This window comes from Ictalurus furcatus, chromosome 18, assembly GCF_023375685.1.
Source record: "Ictalurus furcatus strain D&B chromosome 18, Billie_1.0, whole genome shotgun sequence".
Lineage (NCBI taxonomy): Eukaryota > Metazoa > Chordata > Actinopteri > Siluriformes > Ictaluridae > Ictalurus > Ictalurus furcatus.
In genome coordinates this window covers 4,068,613-4,087,887 of record NC_071272.1, presented here as the reverse complement: position 1 = coordinate 4,087,887, position 19,275 = coordinate 4,068,613, and the positions used below count along the sequence as shown (strand labels likewise).

The window sequence follows — 19,275 nt, the reverse complement described above, 5'->3', positions numbered from 1 at the left end:
CAAATCCACATGACAAACAAAATAAAGCCAGATTGGAAATAATTGGACGGATTTATCTGTTCCTTTTAACAGATTATTAAGAATCTGAGGCTATTTTTGCACTAGTTTGGATTGTGGTGCCTTACCCCTTGATTGCAGTTTGTGTGTGTGTGTGTGTGTGTATATATATGTATATATATGTGTGTATATATATATATATATATATATATATATATATATATATATATATATATATATATATATATAAAATATAATCTGTTGTGTCTTATCCATCTCTTTTTTTTTCACCTTTTTATTGAATGGGTAATGCTGTGTCATGGTATCCACATGTGCACACACACATTGTGCAATCATTACAATGTGTGTGTATACCATGATATTGCATTACCCATTCACTATTTCTAAAATAACATACAATTTTTAGTTCTGTTTCAGTGTTTCTTTTAGTAAAATCTTGACCCGAATAGACTACGAAACATTCCATTATAGTAGTTCAGACTATGAACTGTTAGCCAGAGAGAGTTTGGGACAAATAGCACCAAAAGGCAAGCTTCATGCACCGACTGACTACAGCTTGGGGAAAGTGGAATAGATGACGGCACAGGAGAGAGTTCAGTCAGCGGCATGCTGGGATACTCTGAGGGGCTATCGATTGGCCTGAAGCTCTGTATCAATCTGTATCAATGGGCTGTGAAAGGATCACAGAACCATGGTGTGATTACCGGTGGCTGCTTTGAGCCAATTCATTTCTTTTGTCTCTTTTATGAGCTTTTGCACTACTTCGAGCATGCGAGAGGGTGTGTAAGTTTCCCAGAACTGTGTTCATAGTTCGCTACGCTTGAGTAGTGGGGAGTTGCGCACATCAGTATTCAGATTTCAGACTCGACTACAGGCATCAGCGCTGTATGTCAATTTGTTGTAACAGCATTGTTGTAAGTCTGATAGTCATGATGTGCACTGTAAGTATTCTCAAAAAAGAATGGCTAGAAATAGGTATGGATCGCTGAGATTTAAAGTGAACAGTGAGTGTAGCAGGTAACATGTTTGGTAAGCTTATATTTTTAACCGTGGGTATGTTTTCTTTATCAGAGAGTACATCAAATTATTTTATGAAATCCAAAAAATCAAAGTAGACCATTAAAACTTTTGATAACGCGGTCTAAATCCTGTTCACACATTACGATCTCATGACCTCGATTTAGCATCTCATGGCCACATAACGTTTTGTTTTTTACAAAATTTGCAACGGTTAATGTGATAAAGTAGGATTATTTACGCGGCAATATATTTGCCTTAAATGGCTACTGCTATTATTAGTTTATTTGAATGCTTGCCATTGTCTCATTCATATAGCATAGTTTATTAGTTTATTTTTAAGTGGTATCTTGCGTTTATGAGAGTTCATAATACATTTGACAGGAAAAAATGAGGATCTGCTTCAGTCTGTGTTTACTATCACACAAAGTCAAGTGCTTGTATTTAAAAGTGATGGTCTAGATACTATCGAAAAAACCTGTCTCGGTGAAATCTGGCAACTTCAAGATGGAGGAAATTTGCCTAATCTGAATGGGAAGCCCATACATGTAATTTGCATAATCCGAATGTGAAGCCCAGAAATTTTATTTGCATATCTGAATTGGAAATTGACTTAACCCTTTTCTGAACATGCATAACTTTCCCTGCCTAAGTATTGACATAACTTTTGAACTTAAGTCACTGAACTCTTTTATGAGGATAGCATGACAAATATTCATGCGCATTTCCTGAATTTCTCATTATTTTTAAGAATGTGCTCAATAAATTTTTCCCATAACTTGGAGTGCAAAAGTTCGCATAACGTCTTTTCCAGTTTTCCTAGACATAAAGTTGCAATCAAAATTATTCAACCCCCATTGCAAATCAGGTTTATTGTCAAGGGCTTTATTAGTTGCACCAGGTGTGCTTGAGCTGGAACACATGAAATACCTGAACTGGCTTGGGGTTTGTTGAGTGTACACTACCTGGACGGGGCAGAAAAAGGAAGCTATCAACAGCTGCAACCAGATTTCTGAGAAAGCATGTTGTGAAAAACATTCGAGTGACTGCAAAAGACCTGCAGCAAGACTTGGTGGCAGCAGGCACTAAGGTTTCAGTGAGCACAGTAAGGCGCATACTAAATGCAGGAGGTTATCACGCCAGGTTATCATACGACTCCAAGACGTACACCACTACTGACCCAAAAGCACAAGAAAAGTCGGCTCAAAATCGTATAAATAAGCCACAGAAGTTTTGGGATTCTGTTCTGTGGAGCGATGAAACAAAACTGGAACTTTTTGTCACGATGGATCAGCGGTATGTCTGGATGAAGAAGAATGAAGAAAGAACACTCTGTCCACAGTCAAGCATGGTGGTGGCTCGGTGATGCTCTGGGGCTGCTTTGCATCCACTGGCACTGGAAACCTGCAGCGTGTGGAAGGCAAGATGGATTCATTGACGTATCAGGAAATCCTAGGAGAAAACGTCATGCCGTCTGTGAGGAAGCTGAAGCTTGGGCGTCATTGGACCTTCCAACAGGACAATGATCCCAAGCACACCTCAAATTCTATGAAAGCTTTGTTGCAGAGGTAGTCCTGGAAGATTCTACAGGGCCATCACAGTCACCTGTCTTGAACCCCATAGAAAATCTCTGGTGGGATTTCAAGAAGGCGGTGTCAGCACGCAAACCCAAGAATATTACTGAACTGGAGGTCATTGCTCATGAGGAATGGGATAAGATTCCTCAGGAACGTTGCAGGTCATAACAGCAAATGTGTGCTCTATTAAGTACTAAAAATGCCTGCCATGAAGGGCATTAATAATTTTGTAAGTGGAGAAGTCATTATAAGTTGCATTTTCAGTTGAATTTGGGGAAACCACTTGAAGCATCCGTCGTGTTGAACTATTTCATTTGCTTTTCTTTGATTTGTTCATCGCAAACAGCTGAAAGTCTGTACATTTTGACAATAAACCAGATTTGCACTGGGGGTTGAATAATTTTGATTGCAGCTGTATGTGTTATAACACTGTCTTCTTCAAATGGCAAAACGTATTACAAACATACATCACAACATATATTTCAGTAAAATAGACATACAGATTTTACTTGGATTTACTCTAGACACTTTTGGGATCTAGCTTTAGTTCAGATAGAGGTCTGTGGTCTGAATTTTACCCCTAAATCTGCCACGGCTTGAGACAATCTGCAAGCTTTAAGGACCAAGGAGTATAAGTCACTTTATATAGTCTGTTACATATTTGATAAATGATTTTGCCGGACTAAAAATGGAGCAAGTCGACAGAAACTAGGAATCCTAGATGAAGACAGAATGCACCATAGTCTGGTGTCTTCCAAAATAACTGTTCTTTTGTCATTTTTGTTCAGCAACGTGTAATCTTAGGGAGCTCTGGTACTGCACTAACTCAGCTTACGACACAGTGTGCACTTTACTGTGCACATGCATGCACATGTCAATGCCTGTAAATATATTATGTGCACACTGTTATGCCCTGCTCAGTACGGGGAGTAAATCCTCCTATTTTGTCTCAGCTAATTTGTAAAGGTCATCTGATCTCCAGGCTATATAGCACCTTTCCACCAGACAGTGCAGCTCGGCTCAGCTCTACAAATTACTCCTAGTTCTTAATGGTGTTTCTGTTTCCACTCCAGCAATCAATCAATCATATTTATTTATAGAGTACATTTAAAAACAACCAAGGTTGACCAAAGTGCTGTACAATATAAAAATAACTACATAAACCTACAGCAGAGTAAATGATAAGTACTATAATAAAAAGAAAATAAATCACAGTGATCACAGACTATTGAAAGCCAGAGAAAATAAGCATGTCTTTAGAGCAGATTTTAAAAGCTGAGATATAAGGGGCAGGTCTGATATGGAAAGGAAGACTATTCCAAAGTTTCAGACTGGCAAGCACGACGGCGTGGTCGCCTCGTTTTTTTTAAAGTCTGGAGCAGGGTATCGTGAGCAAACCAAGGTCGCAAGATCGCAGCGTTCTAGATGGAAGATACGTGTGGAGCAATTCAGCTAGATACTGAGTGGGCCAGGTTATTGAGGGATTTGTAAACAAACAATAAAATTTGAAATCCAATTCTGTACTTAACAGGGAGTCTGTGTAAGTTGATTAAGTTAAGTGTAACCGGCTCGTATTTACAAGTCCCCGTGAGAATTCTGGCAGCTGCATTTTGCACCAGCTGTAAACTGAAAAGGCAAGACTGAGAGACACTGTAGTAAAGCGAACTGCAATAATCTAAACGAGATGTTATAGCCGTGTGAATCACTGATTGAAGGTTACACAAAGATAAAAAGGGTTTTACGTTAGTAAGAAGGCGAAGATAAAAAAAAAAAAACCTTTACAACCGCACTGATCTGCTTATCGAACCCTAACCCGAGCACAGTAGGTTTTATATGGTGCAAGAGAACCAAGGTCAAGGTCAACAGCACAATTTTCCTTCGGTCCAAATAAGATTCATTCAGTTTTGTTATCATTTAGGCTTAGAACGTTGCTAGAAAGCCATAGCTTGAGTTCATTTAAACAGGCCATCAGTGGTTGTAAAGCGTGTTTATCATTTTGTTTTAAGGGAAGGTAAATCTGGGTATCCTCAGCATATAAATGAAAAGATCTTCCATACCTATTAAGAATAGAAGCCAGAGTGAGCATATACAGGGAAAACAATACAGGACCGAGAATTGATCCCTGCGGAACGCCACAATTGAGAGGTATACTAGAGGAGGAATGATCACCAATACAAACAGTGTACCACCTGTTGGTCAAATAGGAGCGGAACCATTGTAATACTGTGCCGCACAAGCCCACTGATATCTCCAAACTGGACAACAGGATCTCATGGTCGACCAAATCAAACGCAGCACTCGGATCTAATAAGAGTAGGGCCATGGATTGCCCAGAGTCAGTCTCAATTGAAATATCATTTGAGACTCTTAAAAAAGCAGATTCAGAACTGTGTAGGGCTTTAAAACCCGATTGAAATATTTCATGGATAGAGTTTACGCTCAAATAAGACTGGAACTGAATACATCTTTCTTGAGAATTTTGGAGCTAAAAGAAATTAGAAATACGATGAAAATTGGACAGAGAGGAAGGATCAGGGATTGTTTTTTTTTTTTTTTTTTTTTAAAGATATGGGGACACCACAGCATATTTAAGACAATTTGGAAAGGAACCAGTAGATAAGCATTTGTTAATAACCGAAAGCATGCCAGGATCAATCGTATCAAATATTTGTCTAAATAATAGAGGCGGAATAACATCCAGGGGACATATAGTTGGTTTAAGTGACCAATAATTTCCCTACATAAAACTAAATCGACTGGCTCGAACTCAGTTCAAGTAGAGGAGCATAATGAAACGTCAGGCAAGGTGTACTCTAAATGAGACATCTGAGATCTTAAGGTAATGTTTGTTTGTCTTATCTGCAAAAAAAAAACTTTTCACAAAGAGAAGTAGAAGGCTCCAAAAGAGGATGCACTGACTGATTTAAAACAAAATTAATTGTGGAGAAAATAACTTTAGGTCTATGACAATTATTTGTAATAAGTTCGGGAAAATATTTACATTTTGCGGCCTTTGCTGCTTTAACATATTATAAGAATTTTTCACAATTTCTTAAGAAACTTGCATTCTGTCCTTTTTCCGTTTGCGTCCGGGACGTCTGCAAGCCTGTCTGAGTGAGCGTGTAGTATCAGTATGCCAGGGCACTGGCTCAGGCTTATGATTTTTATCCGTCAAAAGACGCAATGGAATCCAGAATTCCTTAGTCTCCAGCTTCAATTGCTTCTCTACTGGCAGAAAAATCTTCAATAAGCTAGGGTAGAATTAAAAAGATCAAGATGTTCATCTTCATCCATGTTCTGCAGAGTGGAATCCATTTCCAAACAGTTACATACTCCATGATATGCTGCGGAAAACTCTTCACTGGAGCTTTGAGTAAGGGTCTGAGATAAGCGTGCCAGAGATGGTCTTCTGAGGGAACGGCCAGTAAGGGGGACGGAAACGATTACAGGCCTGTGGTCGGAGAAAGTCGCACTACTGATTTCAACATCAGAAACTGAGAAACCATGGATTAAAATCAGATCTAAAGTGTGGCCGGGAAAATGCGTGGGACCAGATACCCATTGAACAAAGTCAAATGACGTCAACAAATGATTTTCATGCCTAGTAACTAGGTCCCCCACTAATACAGCAAATTCACTCAGAACGGCCTTGTTTTGTTGACGTGGACGATATATTAGCGCCATGACAATGGGATTTACTAAAAAGGAATGTGAAAGTTACACCTCAAAACTGTGAAATGAGCCAATAGGTAAAGAAGCCATGCAAAACTTAAGTACCTGTGCTGAATTTGGTGATCCTTCTTGCCCAGGTACCATGCGAGCTGAACCAGGATTTACAGGTGGAACTAAAAATAGTACAGACCATCGATTGATCAGTCACACAGGCGTCCTGATTAATGTCTCCAGCTAGAATTGCTTCTCTCCTGGCAGAAAAATCTTAAGTAAGCTAGGGTAGTGTCAGCTATAGTTTCTCACTCTCTTCAGATTTCCTTTTTCTGTTGGATTTAAGCCGAACATTTCAACTTTTAACATTAATTACTTAAAACGTCTTCCGATTTTCTAAAAATTTAACATTTGCTCAATATATACATCAGATTGTTTGCCTTGAAATTCCTTTCATGGTGCACTCTCAGTTCTGTTGGATTTGATGACGTCATGGAACGACTGCTAAAAAGTAGAATGACGAGGAATCCTGGTTGGTGTGGTGAACTGGTTAGTAGCTGTAAGAGATAAGGCAGATATAAGGTGAAGTTTTTCAATGTCGTTTGTATGCAGTATAGGTGTCTGTGCTGGATCAGAATTTAAAGTGAATTTATGAAAAAATTGGGCAAGAAAAATCCATCACAGGGTTGACAAATCATACTTTTTTCCTTTTATTTTTTTTTAGCCCAATGGGCAACAAACAGTATATTGCCAGAATATAGCCAAATCCACCTGACCATCACATCCAGCCATACGTCATCGTCCTGAATGTCACAGTGCTGTTGCATTGTGATTTTCCTTCACTGGAACGGCACTAAGGGACCCAAACCTGTTCCAGCATGACCATGCCCCAGTGCACAAAGCAAAATTCATTAAGACATTGTTTGCCAAGGCTGAAATGGAAGAAAATGAGTGGCCCGCACAGAGCCCTGACCTCAACCCCACTGCCTGGCCTAAAGCTCCTATGGCTAAATGAGCACAAATCCCCACTGCCACGTACTGATATCTGTTGGAAAGCTTTATCAGAAAAGATGGTGATGTTATAGCAATAAAGGCATGACCAACACCATATTATTGCCCATGGTTTTAGAATGGATCTTCAACAAGCCCATATGGGTGTTATGGTTAGGTGTTCACATATTTTTGGCCATATACTTTTCTTGCATGTCAGTTAAGAGTAGATTTATTTGTTTTTATTTATTTTCTAGTTGTTGAGTCTATTTGTTCAATGAGGTACGGAGCCCCCCCTAGTGTCAGGTAAGAAAAAAAACCAGCCGTGTGTAATCCATGCCCTCGGTTTTGTAAACCGTACCCTCGGTTTTGCAATCCGTGCGCACCGCGTTAAAGTTGGGTTTATATTGGACATTCACTGTACATTCGAGCTTCTCTCTTCTATTTCTCAAGAAATAGAAAACCGAAGGATAAAAACCGAGGGCACGGATTAGACATGGCTGTTTTTTTTTTTTTCTCTTACCTGCCACTAGGGCGGCTCCGTACTAAGGAATTATGAATTTTAAAAAAAAAAATTACAAGAATAGCCTGGATACAATTTGCTTGTCATGGGTGCCAGGGCTACTGGTTTGTCAACTTGTGTATCATTTCTTTTTAAGCAAACACCTGAAGGTGCAGCATGATAAAGTAATCAAAAACACTATTAGCAAGCACTCAGCCATATGCCACCGATTTGTTATTATAGATCAAATAGTTTGTTTTTTAAGACACGTAGGGGCATGTCCGAACAAGTCATTGTTCTTGTTTTCTGGCCATCCTTGTCCATTTCTCCACAGCCTTCCCTCTTCTGTTTGTATTCGTTGTTGCATTAATGAGAGCGGAGTGTTTTAGCTCACCTATATTGTTCCCACTGTGTTTCATATAACGCTGCATGGCAGGAGTCCTATTTTTAGACCAGAGGATAGGCACAGTGTTTTGCCACCCTTGTGTAATCACTTGTTTTCTCGCAATTTTCAAGAAATCGACTGGAGAACCCACTCGAGCTAAATTGAGCTGTTGAACTTCGGCTCAACTGAGAAATGTAGCTTCCACCTCCAACTTGTCTTTGCTTAGGTGACCAGCTCTTAAAGACCCAGTCAGGGGTCTCTTCAACTAGATGAGCTGTTCTCTTGTTAATAATGTCAGAGAAGGACATGAGGTGACCATGATTCTGTCTTACCCATGCTGTGACTAATACGCTGATGCAGTCAAGCGATGCGTATGACTTTTACATTAGCCTAATTGTAACATCTGTTAATGTATTTTTAAGGTAAGTGAACTATACAGTAACAGTTACTGGTAGTTTGGCACACCATATGGGAAATGAACACTGCTGTTAGATTGCTGCTAATGCAGCAGTGAGAACCACATTATCTCACTAGCGGAAACACGGAATCAGACAGACAAAGGCTATCTGTGAAGTTACAGGATTTTAGCATTAAACGTTGCTTCATAATGACTTTTTGTACAGACAAACTTTGCAGCCATGACAGAACTATCAAGCTCAATGTACCAAGCATAAGCTTGCAAAGTTGTAAGTGGATCATAAACTTCTTGTCTGACAGGAAGCAGTTTGTGAGAACATTTCTCTGAACGCCATGCGAGTCACTCAGTACGCTCGCACCGCTAGATTGTCCTCTTCACATTTCTGCTTACGGCTGTGTTCTAGTGACTCTTCTATAAAAATTTATAGCATCCCGGTGTAGCAAGAACTACTGTGAGTTCAACAGCCTTAAAATCAAAGAATTACGCCTGGTTCAAACATACTCCGTATGCAGGGTGGAAGCAGCGTGCACCATCGTGCTTTCACATAAGACGCATTTGCAGTGCGCAGCTGATCCGCGGCGGAACACGTTCAGAAAAATACACGGTCGTGGAGGCTGACATGAATTTAAATGAAGTTTAGAGCATCATTGTACAGTAATACCATCTTTCATGGACGCGTACCACCCTTAGCATACTCTCTTAGTAATCAGATTGGTTAGAATACCATTTTATATCCTCTCTCTAAACTCTACTGCTACCATTACCATCACTGTAGTTCAGGCTCTTGGATTACATTGCATCCTTAAATTAATATTGTGTCACGACTGCCCTGAAAAGAATATCAGTTTTAGGCTCAAATATACTGGAATTTGGCAGAATTCATGATGCCATCAATCTTTACTAGCGCCCCTGAACCTCCAGCAACAAAATAGCCCCAAAGCAGTTTAGAAGTTCATTAAACCATCTGGGTACCAGTGCAGAGAAGAGTCTTGAAGCATGACTTCCTCGTTCTTTTAAAGGAAGGTGGGTCCAGTGGAGTTGTGCTAGAGGCTCCTTTTAAGTTATATAAACCTACACTCTTCTGGGAAGGCTTTCCAGTAGATTTTCCACTAGGAGCGTGGCTTTGGGGATTTGTGCCTTTTCAGCCACAAACGCATTAGTGAGATCAGGTACTGATGTTGGGCGAGGAGGCTTGGAGCGCCGTCGGCATTCCAATTTACAGTATCCCAAACGTGTTCAGTAGAACTAAAGGCTCTGTGCAGGCCACTCGTGTTCTTACACACCAACCTTGGCACAGCAATCATTTCTTCATGGACCTCACTTTGTGCGCAGGAGCATTGTCATGCCTGAACAGGACTGGGGTATTTAGTTCCACTGAACAGAAATTTTAATGCTAAAGCATACAAATGCATTCCAGACAATAATTCACCTCCAGTTTTGTGGGAAGACCGTCATATGGGTGTGATGGTCTGGTGTTTGCATACTTTTGGCCATATCGTTTAGCAGTGGGAGATCTTGGGAAATTCTGGATCAGCTGTAGGAGTCTGATTAGACATATGAATCCCTGCCAGGAGTGAGTTGCAGTAGTCCTATCTTGAGATGACAAGGGACTGAAGCAAACCCTGAGTGGAAAGAAATGCTGGATCCTCCTGATGTTGTAAAGGAGGAAACTGCATGATTAAGCCATGTAATTTACACAAATTTGTAGCAAGAATTTTAACTGATTTGCCTTATAGAGAAGATGTTTACTTTTAAACCTTTGGCATGTCTGATACGTTGTCCTGAAGGTTGTATTCTGATTGATTAGTAACATTTCTATGGGAAACAACTTTTGTATTTATGATTCAGAGCAAGATATAGTCATTTCAAAAAAATATGAAAAAAAAAATGTTTGCCATCCAGTTATTAGAGTTTTATTTGAAACAGTTGCCATGAGAAAATGTTGGGCTGCAGACACTCTCTTCCAATGAAGGTAGGCAGTTTTTGGCCAGGTTTATTGATGAAAAATACCATACTCTGTAGCAACAGTTAGAAGTCTGGCTTGTGCAACTATATTCTAAGGGTATCAGTGCATGGTTTCCTGTTGTAAACTTTCCCCAAAACAACTGACTTCCATTATAATTGAGGTTTCAGTATACTGGTTATTCTTACTTTGTATTCTTTTCTATATGTGGTTTGGGATTCTTTTTTTTTTTTTTTGTGGTAATCTCGCATACGCTTCAGATGCAGGAATATTCCTTCAACAAAGTGGAAATCTCTAATCATTTGAAGCCCTCCACACAGTAGCTGATTCTTAATTCCACACTTAATCTTCATCACTAGCACTTGTAACCCTGCTCTCTTTTTCGCAACACAGCCAAACAGAAGCTAGAGGACCGTTTGGCAGCTGCGGCACGCGAGAAGCTGGCTCAAGCCTCCAAAGAGTGGAAGGAAAAGCAGCTGCAGGCCGAGCGCAAACGGAAGGCCGCTCTGTTTCTGCAGACGCTGCGTGGTCCCGACGCTGAGCTCAAACGAGCCGAGGAGCCCTTCGCTCCTCCCGAGGTATGTCTGTGTCCTGTACTACCTCATAGTTGTGTTTTATTTCATGGTGGAATATGTGAGAAAATGTATGACCACATCAGTCATTTTTGGCTTCAAACATGGCTACTCTTGAGGTTTTGTTAGCTTCAGCCATTTATTGTATTTGTTATTGTGGCAAATAGGGCTTCTGAAACCATAACCACATTTTCAAATAGCCTGTAAGGATTTCAAATGTTTATCGATCTGTCTTGGATTGGGCAAAATGTAATATCTGTCATGTACTGCTGTATATATCCCCTCTGGAAATGATTACGCTTGCCTTGCTGGTCGTGCAAATGATGTGTAAAGGTGTAATGCATCTCTTCTGGGCCACTGGGGCTCTTCATGAACCTAACAAAAGAGCCTCGGAAGCTGTGTCTCAAAGAAAAAAGGAGAAGGAAAAAAAACAAAGCGTGAACTCCTTGAAGTTGTACACCTTTGGAAAAAGCCTATACATTACAAGCTCTGACATATTGCCTGACTCTTTATCACTTGTATAAGTGTAAGTGTGCAAAGTTTTGTGCTGGGTCTACTGGGATTGAGATGGAGCCCTTAATCTTAACTACCTCTGGTGAGGTCTGCATGGCGATATTGCACTGCTCTTCTTCCAGCTTGTATCTTGGGGAAGGGGGGGGGGGTCTTTTGAGTGTTTGAAAAAGTGCTTATATAAGTCCAGAAAAGGAAGAATCTACAGTAGTGAGCACTTTCATGATGTTCCTCTTCACTGTGTTCTATTAACATGCTTGGTGGAGTGGCAAATCATGAGCAGCCCTGCAGTCTCAGAGCATGGACCCAAGTCTAACACAAACTCACACCTTACACATTCAAGCTTTATGCAACTCATTCCACACACACAAAAAAATATTCAATTGGTTCTATGTACTTGCTTGATGTGTAAACCTAGCTTTAAAATACAGTGCACTTAACCTCACTACATGACTCTGACTCAACCTCTGTGATTCATACTGGATACTCTGCTGCGGTAGACAAGTCATGAATGCATTAGTTACAGTGCCCTACACTAATATTGGCACCTTTGGTAAATTGAACCTTTTGATCTTTGGTTTAAAAAAAAAAAATCACATAAATACTCCAATCTCGTGGATATCAAACAATTGCAAACACAACACCGGTTAATAAAATGAATATCTTTGTGAAATATAGGTGTGCAACAATTATTGGCACTATGAATTCATATGAGAAAAGTATATTTGAAGTATATTCCCATTTGATATTTAAAAAAAAATTGTCCAACTGGGTGACTAGGAATAGGAAATTGTTCAACCACAACTTCCTGTTTCACAGGGGTATAAAGATGAGGTAGGCCAAATTCCCTTAGTCATAACAATGGGTAAGACCAAGGAATATAGCTGTGATGTGCGACAAAAGGTTGTCGAGCTTCACAAAATGGGAAGCCCATTTTGAAACCCATGGAAAACCTGTGGGGTGAACTGAAGTGGAGAGCCCATCAGTGTGGACCTCCGAAATTTGAAGGATCTGGAGAGATCCTGTATGGAGGAATGGTCTCAGATCCCTTGCCATGTATTCTCCAACTCAGAGCTGTTCTCTTGGCAAATGGAGGTAGCACAAAGTATTGACTAAGAGTGCCAATGATTGTTGCACACCTATATTTAACAAAGATATTATTGATTAAACCTGTGTCATCATCCTTGTCTAAGAAAGTGTCTGATGTAGCACATCATTTTAGCACCCTTGACAAAACGCCAGCAGGTCTTTGGCCAAGAAAAATCTTTGTGAAAATCAGCAGTGTGTAGTTTTTTTTTTTTTTTTCGTTTTTTTTTTTCTTTTATGGTTATTAAATAAAGTGCATTATTAAAAAAAAATCTAAAATATTATGTTTTCAAGGCTTGAAAAAGGAAAGGTAAAGACTGTAGCTACGGCCAAACTGTACTGAACTACAGCCAAATCACTGGAGCAATACCAATAGAGCTTCCTTTAAAAAGTGCCTTTTTAGATGCGGTACAAACAACGACGCAATATATAGCAATAGATATATTTTGCTAAGCAGACATAGTTAACGGAGCTGAATCTTATCCATGAAGTCGTTAGAGAAAGTGATTGTTTCTCTGTACATTTAATGAACAGATTTTGCGGCTTCCTGCTTGCTATTAATCACATTTTAGCGTAACTTGCATATAGACCTACATAAGTAGTAGTAATCTATTATAAAAAGTGTATTTCCTTACACTGCAGTCACTCCTTGCATTGCTTCAGTCACTTGTTTACTTGGTGGCCAGTAGGATTTCCAGCTGCTCCTGCCGTAGTTTCCTTGGCAATGTGTGGCTGCAATATGGGCACACAACCTACACAGCTAGATGCGGAACGTATGCCAAGCCAACAACTTAACCACAAATTAAATGTCTTCCTGCTAAAAATGAGATGTAATGTCCACTTTGACCATGACTCAGATGTATTACCACTAAATGCTGTAGTATAAATTGCATCAGAAGGTTGTTAGTTCAAGTTGTAGCACCATGAAGCTTCCACTGTTGGGCCTTTGAGCCAGGCCTTTAGCACTCTCTGCATGCCCTCTCTCCCCCCTCTGTGTAGCTACCCCTGCTTTTTGTTTGCTACAGGAATCATCGAGGTCATTCTGTCATAGTGGTGTTCAGAAACGCCAATTCATAGAACCCCCCAAAAAACCCAACCCCCCCACTGGATACATTTCGCAGTAATGGGGAGAAGTATCGTACCACCATGGCCACAACGTTTCTGGCCACTTTGTTGCGTAATATTAGCTTCCCGGTTTTGGTCGGTTCTGAAATCAATCCCGAAACCGATCTCTACTGTGGTTTAGGGTTCACTTCAAGTGAACTTTTATGTTGGCCACACCACCTTTAAAACAATTTTACTCCAGGCCCTAGATTTTACTCCTTGCCCAACCTTATGAGCTTCAAGTTCCACAGTGGTAACGAAAACACTACATATTAGTGTATTTACATTAAGAAATGAAAACATGATTTAGGACAATAAAGAAATGTACTTGTAATCTCAAATAAAATAAAAAATAGATGTTCAAAAAAAGTAGAGATGTTATGCAAATAAGGAATGAAATGCAACAGCGCGAGAGGAATGGCGGTTAGCACGTTTGCCTCGCACCTCTGGGGTTGGGGGTTCAATTCGGGGGTTTCCTCAGGTTACTCCTGTTTCCTCCACCAGTCCAAAGACATGCATTGTAGGCTGATTGGCAACTCTAAATTATCCGTAGTGTGTGGTTGTGCCTTGCGATGGCTTGGCACCCCGTCCTGTTCCCGCCTTGTGGCCCTGGGTTAGGCTCCAGGATCCCCGCAGGTGGATGCAACTGTGAATGTTGTTAAATGATGAAAATCAACAACTGGGTGGTGTGCAATGTGTTATTCCTTTTATACAAAGCAGTTACATTTGTAAAACAAGTTGCTTTCGGTTATCATTTATGTTTTTAACAGCTCTAAACATTCGTTCCTTCATCAGCCTCTCTTTTTCTCTCTCTCTCTCTGGATGTTCATAAAATAAAACGGAACAAAAATGCTAACTTTTTTTAGCTTGTTGGAAAGCGTCAGTTCTGACAGTTACAAAGTACTGACACTAGAGACTCCTTCTAAGAATGCTAAATAAAGAGTTTGTCACAAAAACCATCATCATATCGACATTAAAATAATAATAATAATAATAATAATAATATTTACGTGGAGCATCTACCATACAAGTCCTGGTGTATAGTTTTTGCTTTAGAAGTGATAACGTGTTCGAACAAGTGCTTTAATATAAACCTTGCCTGAGCTGCTGTACATATAGAAAATGACTGCGCATCTTCTGACCAATCAGAATAGAGAATCTGGCAGCAATATGGTGTAAAATTTCTTGTGTGCTTTGACTAGGAAGGAATTCATCTTTATGAGCACAAACCTGCATTGAACAGCCCCTGTATGGATTCAAGTGTCTGTGCACTTACGTTTTCTCAAAGCCTACCATTCTATTGATCACTGGATCGGCGTTACAATACAAATCACTCTCATATAAATGATTGCAGCTTTGCTTTCTACCTTTATGATTTATACCTCAGAATGTTTGTACTTGCCTACCTGTAAATATTGTCATTGACCGGTTTTATCTGCTAAGTGGATTGCACAGCGTGTTTCATTCCTCCAAGGCTGTTTGGCACCTCTGACGCAAATCTTGTCTTTAGAGTGATCCGTCTTTTTTAAGACGATCTCATGACTGCTACTTCGCTCTCTTCATCGCTGTCTCCCTGCCTCTTTCACTCAGTCACCGCAATCATTCAAGTGATTTTTTTTTTTTTAGGCGGTTTTGGCAGTGCAGCTGGTTTAGCCTCATTAGAAGCTTCTTGGTTTTCCTCCACTGTTTCTCTTCATGATGATTCTAATCAGAGATGCAGGTGGCAGACGCAGGACATATGTTGTGTTTGTTTTCAGCATCCTCTGTGGATCCCATCATCTTATTGCAGGAACAAAATTGGACTTCTGACAACTTGGAAGTGTGAGCTGCAGAATTTCGATCAGAACGCGGCTTGTCAAGACCCTATTCAGTTACATTTTCATAAGCGATTCAGGCTGTGTCAGAGGTGTATCAAACTCGTGCGCCTGTCATTCTGGCCTTGGTTTACATCTCATGTCTATTTTCCCCTCCATACGCTCATGAGTGAAGCTCAGCAGAAATCCTTTGAAATCACAGAACTACACTTTCTATAAGCTGAGCAATTTATTTGAAATTATCATCTACAAAGATGTCATGATTGTACAACCTGTAACTGCATAGCAGCAAAGGGTCTAAGTGGTTTTCCCTCATAGTATGGCGTCAGTTCATTAATAGCATCAGTAAGGCGTTGCTCCACCAGTTCAAACTTCATGCCTCGTGTAGCATGAGCTAAGTCGTCTGCATAGATGAACCTTGCTGTATCATCGCTCCTTGGTTAGCCATTTGTGTAGATGTTAAATAGAAGAGGTGCCAGAACGCTCCCCTGAGGTAGGCCATTCTTGAGTCTTTGCCATCTGCTCTTCTTGCTCGACAAAGAACATCGTGTTTTGGAAGATTCTCCCGAACAGCTCTGTTGGGTGGATGTCTCTTGTCATGTCCAGGATCTTCCGAATGAAGCGCCTGTGGTTGACTGTATCTTACACTGCAGAAAGGTCGATAAAGACGGTACCTTACAACCATCCCTTTCTCATATCCGTCTTTGATGTACTGTGTGAGGTTATGGGCTTGGTTGGTGATTGACTTTCCTTGTCGAATTCCTGCCTATTCTGGGATAAGGCGTTCATCAATCACTGGCACAAAGCGGTGCAAGCGGAGGCGCATCAATAGCTTATAGGTGTGACATAGCAGTTATATAGGTCTATAGCTCTTAGGGTTATATGGGTTCTCACCCGGCTTCAGTAAGGCAATAACGTTTGATTTCTTCAAGGTTATAGAGAAGTTCCTCGTTGCCACGCAGTAGTTGAACAGTTCTAGAAGCCATTTCTTTACCTCTGGGCCAGTATGTTCGATTTCCTCAGTTGAGTGCTTGTCTACGCCCAACCCCATCGTAGTCCCATTCAGCAGCTTGTTCGCAACCGTCTTTTGCAAGACACGTAAAGTCTTAACAGAATCACTAGTGGGTTATTACTGATGTATTTTATGTCATAGAATAAAACGTGAAAATATCTTGAGCTGGTGTTAAATACACAGACCTTATTTCAGGCATTAAACCAAAAACCCATTCAGAAAACCCATTGACTTCGAGATGATGGTACCGGAAGTGCAAAAATGCTAACTAATTTATGGGTTTTGTATAATGGAAGCATTTTTGTCTTTCCTCCATTCAGGACCCATGGGGGATGCAATAGTAACTAAACAGTGTTATACAGTCATAATTTAAAATAATAGCATGAGTAAATGGTAATGTATGCCACAGAGATTAATGGCCATGTAGTTCTTTAGGGTTGTACCTCACTTGGCATTGAGCCTCTAGCCTTTATGGAGCTTCTTCACACTCTTCAGCTCGGTAATAAACGATGAGCTGCCTCATTCGAGAAGCCATGTACTCCTACTCGGCGTCCTCTCAGGAATTTACACAGGTCTGTTAAAGTGACTCACCGTTCATTCACAGAGGTTTACGTGGTAGCTGAAGTTCCTCAGTAAAGGCTGATTCATACTTTTGCGTAGTTGCATGGAAGCATACATGCGTCGGGACACAGAGACGGGAATTATGGGTAAGTTTAGCTTGAGAAAGGGTCGTTGACATATTCAGAATCTCAGCGTCACATCGCGCGAATCTGTGGTGCTGTGCGTCATGCAAATGCTGATTGGTTGAGCAGGGAAGTAGTGTTGGGAACTTTTTTTTCCCTTCCTAGCCCAGATGTGCTTAACTAGTCGAGCAGTTGTTTCCCTTTCTATCCCTTTTCATTATTCATGAGTTACCTTATGAAAATGTAGACAGTTTTTTGTAGACCAAATATTCACTAATAGATTCTTCTTGCAGCGGGCTGCGCAAGCCAGGAGCCCTCAGAGTGAACATTAATAATATTTGACTGTTAAACAAAAAACCTAATTATTTTATTGTAGTTCAATAAGGGAATTCGCTTCTGGCAGTGATTTAATTCTGTTTGTGCCAAGTTCATCTAGTTGAGCATTAACAAATTTGTAAGCCCTAGAAACATAACCCAGTAGGAAACAATAGGGCCATGATGTCTTATTTCTTGAAACAATGCAAATAGCAAACATCAAGAAATTCAATGTTCTCAATTTTATTAAGGAAATAACACAGTTTGTTTTTGTACATTTTGCCTTGTATGTATCTGATTTGGGATATAACCGAATATGAATACATTACCACTGTTCTAAAAGAATACAAGTACGGCTATAAATAGAAAGTGCACTATTCTTTTGTGTTCCCCCCCCCCCCCCCCCCCCCCCGATAGCTTGCCAGAGAAATTTACATGGTAGATAATTCTGTATATTCTGTATATACCTAATACGGTAGAATATACAGCATGCAGGTCGAAACAAAAATAATAACAGCCGGGATGCCGAAACTGTTAACGTTTCTATCCATCCATCTGTTTTTTTTTCCAGTGGTAGGGTTCATATTTAATTTTTTTTTTTTTTTAAATGTCAAGTTTAGGCCACGCCCACTTTGAGTTTAAATCGGATGCGGATATTTGGCGTGCTAAACAGTTACAGATAGTGTCGTTGTATTGCAGCCCTAATGGTTTGGTACATATTATACTGCTTGCTAGTGCACATACACGTTACAGGTAAGCATGTTGGCAGACACGTATGCAAACGTCCGCACGTGCTTGGAGATACAGATTCGCAGAAGTATAGATCAGGCCTGGTTTCAGAATCAGAGCCAAAGCTGGAGTTAAAAATTCAGATTTATAAGTGGAAAGAGAACACTTTGAGATTAAATGCAGCTCCATTCTTTAATAGAGGTGGGCATGATTAGTTGGGAGAAAGCTTAGTCGGGGAGTCATCTGGACGGCCAGGTGGTGCTGTGAACCCAGCGCTGGAAGAGAAAGTGCACCTGCAGCATCAACGACCAGGTGTGGAGAATGCAGAGTGCTTTCATCTGAACTACTATGCAAACATTTGGTGCAGTTTAAGCATAAAAGAGGCTTTCTAAATAGATGTTGAGCTTACTTAGGCATTTTTACGTTTGGAAATATATAGTCAATATGTGCTTGTTTTTTTTTGTTGTTGTTTTTTTTTTGTATTTTGAAGTGGAATGAGTAGTGAAAATGTTTAACTGAAAGAATAGAAGTGACTGATGCACCACGCAGATCCTCCAAGGAAGAATTTGAGGAGTTCTCGGAGTTCTTTAGTTGTTCCGTGCTGAACTGCACGCTGTAACAAGAATGATGATGATGATGATGATTTTTGGCCTGCTTTGGAAATCATATAAGTTCACAATGATTGTTGAAAAGGATTTCCTATACATTTAGCCAATAAAAGTGTAAGCCATTCGAGGAGACAAGCTGTGAATGCATAGTGTAGGGCTATAGAATTCAAAGTTGCGTGCAAGTGGCCTAGAAGGCGGGTTCAGTTCCACTGCATTAGCAAACTGAGATGGTGGTCCCCATCTTCAAAAAAAAAAAAAAAACGGAGGACCAGTGGGTGTGTTCCAACTACATCACACTTCTCAGCCTCC

The 19,275-nt window shown here is 40.2% G+C and overlaps 1 protein-coding gene across 1 annotated transcript in view; it reads left to right on the top strand.

Moving 5' to 3' along the window:
• Positions 1-19,275, top strand: part of sfswap (splicing factor SWAP) — a 117,357-nt gene that overhangs the window by 58,931 nt on the left and 39,151 nt on the right. The window contains exon 13 of the mRNA XM_053649353.1: positions 10,927-11,111. Within this exon, the coding sequence (XP_053505328.1) occupies positions 10,927-11,111 (185 nt within the window). The remainder of the gene's footprint in view (positions 1-10,926; positions 11,112-19,275) is intronic.